The sequence below is a fragment of the Scatophagus argus genome, chromosome 8 (assembly GCF_020382885.2).
Source record: "Scatophagus argus isolate fScaArg1 chromosome 8, fScaArg1.pri, whole genome shotgun sequence".
Lineage (NCBI taxonomy): Eukaryota > Metazoa > Chordata > Actinopteri > Scatophagidae > Scatophagus > Scatophagus argus.
This window is the reverse complement of record NC_058500.1, coordinates 16,552,354-16,565,166: the sequence shown is the minus strand read 5'-3', so window position 1 is coordinate 16,565,166 and position 12,813 is coordinate 16,552,354. Positions and strand designations below refer to the sequence as shown.

Below are 12,813 nucleotides of genomic sequence, written 5' to 3'. Positions count from 1 at the left end.
ATTATGTTTTCTAGTGCACTTACATGTGCACTAATTTTATTCAGATTAGACTCAACATGCTGGTGAAACACAAGTGTTTAACTAATTGTGACTAACTAACTGACACATTTATTATTCCGACATGTTCATATACTTTTTTTTTTTTTTTTGCGAGAGTTAGATGAAAAAATTGATAAAGATTGACACCACTCATGTGCTAGACAATTTTTTTGGCCAGAAGCAGTGACATCCTGGACTCTGTGCTGGTTGCCTGCCAACCTCACTTTGATCACAGTCTGTCAGGAAGTTACTGAGGAAATTACTATCACATTGTGATGTTTTTACACTTTGTTTTTGTCCTCTCCCCTCAGACTCTTGACAAGACATCAAATAAGCAAACTCCTTGAAATTTTGAAATATTATTTCATAATAATATTCCTTTAAAAGAAACCAACGGGGACACTGGCTTCTTTTTGTGCAGGTGTAGCAACATCACGCTGCTTTCGTCTTTGCTGCATAGAGAGGACGGTTATCATTCACATGAGCACAACAGGTTGCTTTTAAGGAAAAAAATAATGAGGTCATTTTAAACATTAAAATAAATTACTAATGCTGTTGATGTTCTGATGGGAACACTTTTAATGGACAGTAAATAGCTGATATATTATGCACAAGGTTTGAAGCATTTAAATGTTGTCGGTTTGTCAGTCTGTTGAAACACTTCTGGTTGGCAGCCAGTTGATACTCTATCAACATTGGACTAATGACTTGTGAAGCTAATGTTGAGGAAATGGCAAGGAGACTCATTCATAATTTAGCTTCAGGTGGATAGTTTTCTAATTGCACCAGGAAATCCATTAGGTTTGATTTCAAACATTCTCATCTCAGTGAAATAGTGTGTCAAACATAATGACTACATTTACCCATAAAGGCTTGTTCTGACTTAAAGAGAAATGTGATGTTTTATTGGTGATGACAGGAGTGCAGAAAGCCAAATGTTTCTGTTGGTTGTAAATTCAACAATGTGAAGGCAATACAATTGTTTCATCAGACAGACCTAAAAGCTCAGTTTCATCTCTAGTCCCTGTGTGGAGGTCACTGTTTTTCACCAGATCGTATTCCCTCAAAAGTCATGGATCTGTACATGTATATGTTCACATTTTAAAATGATAATTTGATGACTGATAACATACTGTAATGGTATTTTATTAATAAGAAGACAGAAAATTGTATGAAGTTACATTGAAGCTTTTGTGTTTGTCTGCTGTGTCAGGGCTACTTTTTCAGTTGTCAGCCAACCAAAATACTTGAGGCTGTTTTGTGACATTATGTGTGTGTGATGTACATGACAGATTCTGTGTTGAGGTAACCTGCTCTTTATAATGTTGTGAAATCAAGGAACAAAGCAGAAATAAATAAGTAGAAAATCTATCCATTAATCTTCCAGTATATATCCCGAGTATGTCTTATATAAGGTAAACTGTGTCTCTGCAACAGGTGTGACCATGAAGCTGATGGATGAGGTCGCTGGCATTGTGGCAGCTCGGCACTGCAACACCAACATTGTCACTGCCTCTGTGGAAGCCATCAACTTCCATCGCAAGATCAAGAAAGGTGAGGATGATGTTTAAAAGACACTTTTTAAGCTTCAAACCACTCATACATAAAGATATTCACAGGCTGAAGGATACATTCCTCCAAAACATGTACTGCAGTGTTGCTAATAGGCTGGAGGAGGCTGCCTCTCCACCTTTCATGATGCTGCTTTTCTTATACTTTTGCCTCTTGCCCATTAATGAACATCACTCTCTCAAAACCCAATTACACTGTGATATGGAACAAGCTCAGCAGTGTACCATCTGAGCCTCAGATAGTGTTGTTTTAAATTGGGCTAGCTGATGTTAACAGTTTGTCACACTGTTGCTTATCAAGAGCAGTTGTGTTCTGTGGGGCTACTGCAGCATCTGGAAAAACACATCATTGTTATGACTGAACTATTTTCCATTACCAAGCTTTTCCTCTGAGCTGTTTCCCCGCTGTTAAAGTGAGGATTCATTTATACTGCGTTTACCACAAGACATCTTGGTCTGTGAGGTCCAGATTTCCATGTGGACAAATTCTAAGCCTCTTATTTTAAAATTCATTCAAGGATTTGGGGTTAATGAGTGGAAAAAGTTGGGGTTAAAGGCTTTATTGGCGGCACAATTTGGACAAAAAAGTTAATCCAAAGTTCTTGTCAGGACACTTAGTTACAAAGATAAAGTGCATCAGTCCAAGAAGGAACAAACTACAGATACACATCTACAGACAAAATGGGTCAAAGCAAGAGGTGTGTTAGAGATACAAGACATCCCAAGCACATTTCTTAAGTGATTAGTAATGCAATGAGGAATTAAATACTGCTCTCCTAGTGGGCATACGCAAATGCAGATAATTTTGTTTGCTCATTGCTGAAGTATTTTTCTCTAGAAGGACTGAGGATGGAATGAGTGGCTGACGAGGAAACCATGTAAAATGCACCTTTCTGGGAGTTTCAGGACCAGAAAACTGAACAGTACAGACTGGTTGAAATCCATGTCCACATCTTTCAGCTGCTTCTAGTCGTTTCAGCTGCTGCCTCTGTCTGTCCTCTGAGTTTAGGAGGTGTTGACATGATTTCCCCAGGCTTCCACAGTGGCTTAGGTGTTATGTCACCAGTAGATTTCCCATTTTGCTTAAGGTGGTCATGCAAAAAACTCAGAAGGTATGCTTAGGAAAATAAGGGTTAAGGCTCATAGCTAAAAGGCACCGAAAAACAGCTGGTGGCAATTTAGGCTGCACCTTTGGATTTATATTTTCAATTTATGTTTTATGTTTCATCATTTTCTACAGCTGGCCTACTATCAGTGGGAAGCATCAGGCTTTGGATGGAAAACTAAACTTTAGTTGTTCATGATAAAGTTGTTGATATCTGGTGGATGGCGAAACAAAACAGGAAATTTTACTTTAAGTGCCCATCGATGCTTTGCCATAAACAGTGAAGAGTATGAGAATGTTTGACTCATACATTTGCCATGCAAACATGTGAAGCTAGAAGACCACACAGCAGCAAACACACAGACTAAAAGAATAATAAAAAATAAAAATGAAGAGATGTGAAGTTAAGAGCCAGGAAGTTAAACAGCTCTGAGGTCTGTGTCTATACATGGCTCATGCTGAGGACGTTCAGATGATTTGTTTATGAATTTTTTCTGAGCTTGAACAGTCCACTTCACCAGTTGGACAGAATTTTGGTCACATGGGGGTTCAGCAGAAGAAAAATCACTGTAGAACAGGGAAGGTTAACAATGTAAACACACACCAGCAGTGAGGAAAACCACACAAGCTGTGCATTTAAAGAAAAGTAAAGTAAAGCAGATTTTCAGAATGAAAGTTTCTTGTTTTCAGAGATGAAAAAATATCCCAGATTTTAACTTGCCATTCTTGACGTGGCCCAGACTTGACCAATACAATATATGTACCGGATACAGCGAAATGCAGAGAAAGATGGCACCATGGCTCGAAACATTTGCTTTCATGCATTACTGACACAGAAACAGAATAAGTTAATGAAGTTCATTAATTCAGGAATGTATCTCTTAAGTAAATAACTAAACAAATTGGTGAGCGCAGTGTGACTGAAGGGTTAGTGTGAAGCATCACACTATGGCAGCGTGCCAACTTCGAGGAGGGTTTAATGAATTGATCCATTAACTGATACATTTCAAGACAATTTAGAAATTGATTGCATTTTCAATCAATGTATGCAATTGAAAACATTATCAAAAGCCTTCAGCATTAAATTCAGCATTGAATTAAGCTGTTATGATGTGTTGTAATTTTTCTTTATTCACTAATGTGTCTTCCTATCATATTCCATGTACCACCTCATTTGTCACTTAATTTACTGCTTACACTTTCTGTTTTGTCAGCACTTGAAGCTGTCCAGTGACTTGTTATACTTCATCACGTTTCTTTTTTATGTGCAGTAAAAACATGCAGACTGAGCGTGCAGACATGCTGTTTTGATTTGCTGTTGAAGACAGTGAAGGTTTTCCAAGATTAAGTCTGTGTGTTTGCACATTATCCTGTTGGCAACACTTTTCTTGTGCATGTTTTGAGATAAAATGCAGTCTCTGGCATAGATTAGATGTTCTATAATAATGCTTGGAGTGAAACTCTCAGCGTGAGAGCTAAAGCACCAGTGTCATACTGAAATGACACAAAAATGACATCTACGTTGAGTGGTTTTGATTTTCCTTTGCAGGCACATTTGAGTAGTTAACCTCAGTGTGTAACTTCAGCCCAGGTGGAGTCGAGACACTTCATTGTCTTTTAAAGATCAGAAAATGGCCACACTTGTGTCATAGTCACTTGTGTCTTCTCTTTTTCTTAGCCTACACTGTTTCATTTCTTCCCCCTCAACCACAGGCTTTGTGAAAAAGTAAAGCTGCCATGTCATACTGAACACTAATGTGAATTATTTGAACATAAGTCAGCGAGGTGCTGCCCATTGATGTACCAAAGCAGTGTTCAATCACTGCTCTTCTCCATTATGTATGCCCAGAGGTTTAAAGAATGAGAAGAAAGGCTTCAAAAGGTGAATATTGGATGAAAGAAGATTTTAGGGAGAGAGATGGGAGCGCTAAAGGTGAGAAAGAAAGTTACAGAGATAAAAAAGGGAACCATACTGCATAATGAATACACAGCACTGATTTTCACGTTCATTTCAAATTTAATTTAACTGATCAAGCACAATTTGCTCAAATAAGTAAAGACAGTAGATGGAAGGAATGATGTGTGATCCCTTGGTTTTGTTTCAGGGCTTGAACATTTCGGTTTTCTGTGTTTTCTGTGTTTCATCAGTGAATTATTTCTTTGAGTATTCAGTCATTGTGAGTATGTTTCCCACCTTCAGTTGTCAGGTGGTCTGCATCTCTTTCCTAGTCCTGCGTTTGTCACTTGTGTTCCTCACCTCACCTTGGTGCGGAGCAAATGTACAGTACAGTGTGTGTCTGAATATGAGACACTTTCTTTGATTCCCAGCAACAAAAGAAACAATCTTGTCTGTGTAATGTGTTTCTGAAGAAGTTGTCTGAAGTGGGGGCTGTTATTTCTGCCTGCATATTGCCATGTTTCCTTCCACTGTGTCCTCCTCTGGCCACTTGTTAATTCAAAAATGTGATTTCCAGGAATAGAAAAGAGAAGTATAAGACTTTACTCATGCAGACTGTAGCTAAAATGGTGAAACTTTGTCTCAAAGGTACAATCCCAGCTTAGTGCATACATCATGAAGCTCTGGCATAGACTCTGCTCCCAGCAGATTGGCTACTCAGAGATTGGATTCAGTGGCTGACCTTCAGTCCAACATCTACTTACAGCATAAATCAATTATTAATCACGAAGGTCTTTAAAAAAATCGCCCAGTTTCCTCAAGGCTCATTTTTTGTGTAATGCCAGTGAGCGTAGCATGCTTCACTGAGCCTAATACATGCGTGCCGGAGGTAGTTTACTTTAATGAGACTGGACTCAGCCCTGACAGTAACACGCAAAAACACTCAATGGACCAACAACAAGGAAAAGAATAAATACTTTCAGTGTGTGCTTGGGTTTTGAAAGCTGTATGGAAACAAATGGGCAGTTACTTTGCTGTAACCTGATTTCTAATGCAATTATTAGCTTTAATCACCTTGTCACACCACTTCACTCAGTGGAATTTCTATGTGTAAGCTCTTTCATCATGGTGATGTATTTTCATAGAATCTATCTGAAGGGTAGTAATAAGGTTAGTCATGTTAGATATTTTTTCTTGTTTCTTTCTAACCAACCAATCTGATTTGCAGCTGTCATGTTTTCCCCAGTGCACGCAATATATAAAGAGGAAAGGCAGCTGGGTGGAGTCAGGAATAGAAAGCACAGCTTTATTCCTGTTGATGGTCAGACGTATCCTCACAGTGTGGTTTTTAAAAGGTGCTAAAGGAAGTCTGCTGAAAATGAATTTTAAGAGCAGTAGCCAAGAGGATCAACACAAATTAATTACCACAAACAAATTTAGTAACAGTTTTTGTTACATCTGCTAACATTCGGTGATCACCACCTCACACTTGAAGAATGTGTGAAAGATGACGGAGGATTTTCAGTAATTATTGAGATACTATTGTGCACTGTCATAATTTCTCTCAAATTAGTATTTATTTCTTTTTATTCGCTCACAGCATTTTGCAAAACATGCACAAATGCAGTCACACGAAATAACTTTAGATAATGAGTTGCCTGCACGAGTACATTTCAAGCATAATTCTCACTGAAATTGTTTGCAGCATGTACTTTGATAAGAGCTCTCATTCCATTTCCCATGTATATCTTTTACTACTTATGACTGGCTGTTTTATAAGATCTCAGCCCCAGACTCCAGATGTGTCACTGCAGGGATAACACCTTCGCTCCTTGTCTCTATGGCAGCAGCAGTAAGAATACAGTACATACACATCAAAGAGAATAAAGAAACACATTGGCACTGTCCAGCACTATTGGCTGACTGTTTTTATTTTTTTTAACATCTTCCCTGCAGTGACAAAAGGACAGGAGCACAAATTTTCACATTAGATGGATTAGATGGGGCTCAGGTTAAAAATCAGAAACGGGATAGCAAATGCTCTGTAGCAGTGGAGATGATGGTCATAAACAATAAATATTTACAAATATTAACATCTAAAGCAAACACTAATAAAAACATCTCTATTCTTTCTGTCTTTAAACGCAAACAAGCTTTGTTTTCAGATGTGCCGATTAGCAGGAACCTCCTCTTCGGCCCGTCTCACTCCGCTGACCCTCTCAGTGAAACAGACTTCATGAAGCTCATGATGCAACAAAGTGAAGCAGACTGCAATAGCACATTCAATGTTTTCCTCGGCTGACTACGTCAATAGACCTGCTTGTTTTATGTTGTTCGGGTTCAAACTGTACGGTAGTTTGATTTTAGCTTTCGTTATTTAAAGTGAATACTGAATAACAACTGTGTTAATTCAGAGTTCTAACAAGATTTGAAACTTTTGGTGCAAGATAGATACAATGCAACACGTCTGGTTTTTATAACTCTCAAAACCTCTTTTTTATCCTTTTAAAAACTTTACCTTGAACTTTTTGAAATTTCCCCCAGTCATCACTTTTGACCCTCTAGAAGTGTGTGGTTCTGTCTGTAGCTGCCCTTTTCCTGTATTTCCTTATTTTATTCGTACTCTGTTGCATTGGAACGCTTCTGGGTGTCAGCCTTTGTGTAGTGGTGTGCAGCCCAAAGCCAGTAACTCTATGAAACCTTGCGACCAGGTTTCGGCTGTCTCCATTTCTCAGAGAGGCAGGATGAAGCCTACGCTGTGTATATTCACACAAAACCTAGAGGGTTGTGCTGAGGTTTGGGTGTGTTTATTTATCTCAATAAGAGTTCAACCACTGTGAAACAATGGGACATTTTATTTCTCTGATTCACTTCTCTACATTTTCTCTGTAGCTCACATAACCACCACATCTCTCTCTATATATATTCTGTTTATTGTGACTTTAAATAACAACAAAATGGATATTCTGTGAAGGACAAAAGGACAGAGTAGATTGAATCAAACAAGAGAGTTTAAGTTGGGAGATGATACTGAATCACAATGAGTTTTGATTTGATTGTTTTTCTGTTTTTTTTCTGTTTTGTTGCTGAATTGAAAATGTCCTTTATGGCAGCATACTTACGTGCTCTTAAGAACGCCAGTATCTGAACCAACAAACATATTTTTGTCTTCTTTTTCCTCTTCTCCCCAAGGCTGTGTGGTGACGGTGACTGGGCGGCTCACGTTTGTCAGCAACAAGTCCATGGAAATTGAAGTGTTGGTAGATGCTTGTTCGCTGGTGGAACCAGAGCAAGGGAAATATCGTGCTGTCTCTGCCTTCTTCACCTTCATCTCGCTGGACAAGGACAATAAGCCTCTGCCTGTACCTCCTCTTAAGGTTGGTGCCACCCTGTCTCCACTTTTAGAAGTCCCTCAGTTTATTTAAAACCTGAATTTAGAACTAATTTTATCCTATACATCACTCTATATCCACATAAGGCTGAATTGACTTACACAGTTTGAAAGGTCTCGCACAGACTGTTTAAATGAACTTTTTTGAGCACAGGTTTATTTAAACAGAGGTTTGTAGTTCCTTGTTTTTGTATGGTGAAAAAATCAGGCCATGGATTTTAAGCATTCCTTTTCTGCTGAGCCTTTACCTTTAAATTCTGTACAGTGTTTTCGGGTTTGTTTTGAAGAAGCGCAGATAAAGATTTAGCTGGAAACTTGTCCTTAGGCGACTTACTGAATAAAAAAACATGAAGAAACAAAAAATTACCTTCACAGACCAGACGTTATTTTGACTAGTCTGTATTTTTACCAAAAAGACACAAGAAAGAATTTTCACAGGCTATCAAAAATAAACTTTATATAAAAAGATTATCATTGTACTCACAGCAGCTTTATTATACTGAACTAAGATGAATGCAATTCATTGACTCATGATTTTATTGTCCAGTTAGTTTGCGGTGAAAGTGTTGAAGTCTTCATCCCACTTCAACATTCACAGACCCTGATATTAACATTCCTTCAGTTGGTGACACCCGTGACTTTTGGAAAGCTCACAGCGTGAGAGAACATTGTCTATTATTGTGTGCATTAAATTCTTTGCTGTGTCTGCATATTATCTGTAAGCACTGAGGGCCAGTTGCTAATATCTCTACAACATCCCCGGACATCAAAGTCCACTTGACTCAGCACTTATTGTCAGGATATGAAGCGTGTTTACCTGCAGACTGGAGAGAGACGCCTGCTGTTTGTTCTATCTCAGCAGTACACAGTGATCCAAACCCTGTTTATATGCAAACACTGTGCACACAGGCCATCTGTTTAACTCAGCATTTAAATTATTTCCTGGCACCATCCACACGCCCTGATTGTCTCTGTGATGACTGCCTCAAAAACTCATCCAACTTTGGTGTGGGAGTTGGATTTAGACAATTGAACACATTCAGAGCGCCAAGTAAGGCATTCAGAGGAGCATTCAAATAAGTTTTAACTTGAACATTTGTTTAATTTTATTTTATTTAATTTTAATTTATTTAATTTGGGGACAGCCGTGGCCTAAAGGTTGGAGAAGTCGCTTATGATCGGAAGATCACCGGTTTGATTATCCCACCGGACGGGCAGGAAAAATTTGGGTGTGGTTGAGTGATTAATGGGAAAAATGCTCACCCTCTCCATTAGCCAGCTGATGTGCCCTTTAGCAAGGCACTTAACCCCCAATTTGCTTCCTGGGCACTTGATGCAGCCCACTGCTCCTATGTGTTTCACTGCATGTTGCATGTGTGTGTGTTTCAATCAGTGATGGGTTAAATGCAGAGAAGTAATTTCCCAGCTTGGGATTAATAAAGTCAATAAAATTAAAAAAAATTTAAAAATTAAAGGTTATCACTTGGGACAATTCATATTGTATTTGATGTCGCTGGCCACATCTTGTTTGTGGTTGTGATGGTGCCTCGCACGACACGGTGTAAACCAGCAGACAGCACTGACTTTGCTTTTTAGCTGAGCAAAGTTCATAGGCTGGCAAAAGGCTGAGTGGGCAGCTTCAGTGAAATTTTACAGACCAACAGCAGGTCATTATTCTCTCAAGTGCACACTTGTACAAAATTCAGAGAGTTTGCACCTGAGCTAATCATTAAACTTGTGTGGAATACTTAGTAAGCTAGGAAAATGCATTAAAAGACCAAGCAGCAATATTTAAAGTAACACAAGTCAAGTCAAGCACAGTTATTTTCTGTATTAACCTGCTTCTAATCTCCTGCTTAAACCAAAATAACGAAACTGAAAGCTTGTAGAATAATGATATAGTGTTGGTTAAAGTACAAATAGCTGTCTAACTCACCACGAGATCTTAAAAATAGAAAATGTGGTGTCTAACAACATGTCCTGTCGTGCTTCAAGTCACACAAGCGTGTAATAAGAAATTTTCAAGAAGAAAGCCAAGCTCGGCAGTGTGGAGGGAAGCATGGAAAAGGGTTGTCATAGGTGTGTTGTCATGCCGCCAGGTGCCTCATTGACCCGTCTTGCCGCAAATATTCACACAACACTTAAAGCTGCAGCATCAGCCTTTAACACTGCAATATGACTGTTTGAAAAAAAGACGTCTCTGCTTCCGCCCCTGCCAGACAGCAATGTACATCGAATGTGTGTCTCGGCTTTTTAAAAGCGCCCGTCAGTCCCCCCAATTTCCATTTCACAAAACCCCACATTTGGTTTGCCCATTGTCTATCTCCCTCCATGAATTTATTACCTGGTTTTCCATCTCGCTCAGGCTGCTTGTGGCTTTTGTTTTAATGGCAGGGAATTGCAGCTATGATTATAGACATTATAATTTCTCTGCTCACCTTAATTTTATGAAAAGAAAGGCTAAAAAAAATCTCCCATTGATTTTAATAATTCATGCTCAACATTATAAATAGAAATCTAAATGGAGTCTGGGCTGCCAGGGATCTGATGTAGCATGTCAGATAAACAAGGGGAGGAATAAGGAAATTTGTGTGTGTGCATGCGTTAGCGAGACAGTGTTGGACAGAGATGCAACATAGACAGACCTCATGTGTTTGTGTGTGACAGAAAGAGAAGTAAAGCTCTATTGCATGTGTAGGTTTGTGAGAGAGTTGGCTTTGCATGTGGACATGCACATGCTTGAACAGATCACTGAACACAATTGCATTTGACGGAGCAACAGAAGGAGGGTGAGGCTCAATCATGGCTTTTTCTGCCTTTATAACTATTCACTGTTCTCTTGAATGAAGGTGGTGCCCATCCTAACTCTCGTTGAGTGGTGAACCTATTCATAGACACCAGTCCCTTGGTGGATCAAAGAGATGCATCACATCCAGGAAATAAGGTTTAACACGTCAATCCAATTAACACCTGAATTTCTCCTAACAGTGGGGATGGGACTGTGAGGGATGGAGGTGCAACGATGACATTAATTAGTCTACTAAGCCAGATAACACAGAGTTGAGCCAAGCGTGACAAACATTTGGCCTTCCTATCCTTCCATTTGAGTTCACCTGGTGCCACTACTGCCATCTATCATTGTAGTCATATCAAGTTGCATTTATACACAGGCTTGTTGTGATAAGCTGAAAAGACAACCAAACAAAAAATAAAAAAGTAAAAATCATAAAATGAATTAGCCTGTACTTCCATATATTTCTGTATCATGATGTGGTTGGATATTATTTTTGGCCAGCATGATTCGCTTATCCCTGAGGTATACTATGGTAGTGATTTCAGTGCTTTATTTTAAACTCTTCTTCTCATGTCTTGTCAAAGAAATAATTTCACTTGTGTAGTTAGTTAGAGTTAGATGAGACAAGACAAGACAACTTTATTAGTATAGCCCATTTTTACAAGCAGTTTGTCTCAAAGGGCTTTACATATGCGATTGAGATACAGATGAGAAGACTGATGTCACTCTGGGTAACAAAATGTGCCTGCTAGCACCTTTTAAAGAAGGTTATGTGTGTGACTAAAATTACTACACCTGCCCAAGAAATTGGTTATTCTCACACATCACCCCCATAAAACCAAAATTTGAATTTGTTGTCTTCAGTTTTTTTAGGGATTAAACAAACAAGATGTTAACTGTTTATCTGCGATTTTATAGATGCTGGTAGTCGGGTTTTACTGTGTTGGGACTTGGCGAAGTTAGCTGTTTCAAGTCTTTTTGCTAAGCTAAGTTAACTGGTTGTTGGCTGTAGCTTCATATTTACTGTACAGGCATAATAGTGGTATCAGTCTTTTCATCTAACTCTCACTGGCATCTGCCAGCAAATTAAAATTAACATATTTCCTTACACAGTGCCGAATTATCATGCTAAGCTATCTTGAAAGATTTTCTGGAAATAAATCTGCATTCATGCCCTTTCCTGCTCCCTCATCGCCCTTAGCCAAAAAGCCCTCCCCTCTTCCTCATATCATCTTCATCTGCTTGTGTTGAAAATCCTCATGTCTTACGATCAACCAAAAGTGTGTTTTTCTACTTTTTAATCCAGGTGTATCCTCTTTACCCAGGTGTGATTCTAGTGAGGAGGGTTTTCAACATGGAAGCCCTGACGTTTTCTTTGGTATTTCTCTCAGTTCTGCAGCAGAGGCTTCATGTTTGTTCCTGGATCCTCCATATAAAGCTCACATGAACCAAACCATTCAACTGAAAGATAAAAACACCCCCCATGTCTAATGTTCACTAATGAAATTTTCATGACATTGTGGCAGATTTGTGCAGTTTTGGTCTATAAATAGTCTGACTGAAAGGACAGCTTCTGCTATTTTTACTGCAGGTGCTTTTCCCCCTCATTCTCCCATCTTTGCTTTCTCTTGAGTGAGCCCATTGCATTCACTATTTTTAGATTTTCCTGATTTAGCTCAGTGGGGGGTTAGGGGCTCTGTGTAGGGGGTTGTAGTTGGGCTGTCACTAACGTTAGTGTACTGTGGGTAATGCTGAAGTAGGGAAAGAGGACAGCATGAGCACAAGGGAGGATGTCAGGGGGATGCCTTGCCTCTCTGCAGCAGTACCCTTGGAACGTACTGAAATAATATATGTGCACACTGGGGCATGTAGCATAGGAATAATCGAAAATGCCTTGAAGCACATTTGAGCAGCGTATGTCTTTGTTGCATTTCTGATGATTTTAATGGGATAGCAGTTTCCTGAAGGTTAGAAAAACTGGCTCGTTACCAGAATGTCAGCACTCTGAATCCTCAG

At 39.1% G+C, this 12,813-nt stretch overlaps 1 protein-coding gene across 4 annotated transcripts in view; it reads left to right on the top strand.

Moving 5' to 3' along the window:
* Positions 1 to 12,813, top strand: part of acot7 (acyl-CoA thioesterase 7) — a 50,173-nt gene that overhangs the window by 31,484 nt on the left and 5,876 nt on the right. For all 4 annotated transcript variants that reach the window (XM_046397187.1, XM_046397186.1, XM_046397185.1 and 1 more), the window contains 2 exons: positions 1,477 to 1,593; positions 7,805 to 7,989. In XM_046397187.1, coding sequence (XP_046253143.1) covers positions 1,477 to 1,593; positions 7,805 to 7,989 — 302 coding nt within the window. The remainder of the gene's footprint in view (positions 1 to 1,476; positions 1,594 to 7,804; positions 7,990 to 12,813) is intronic.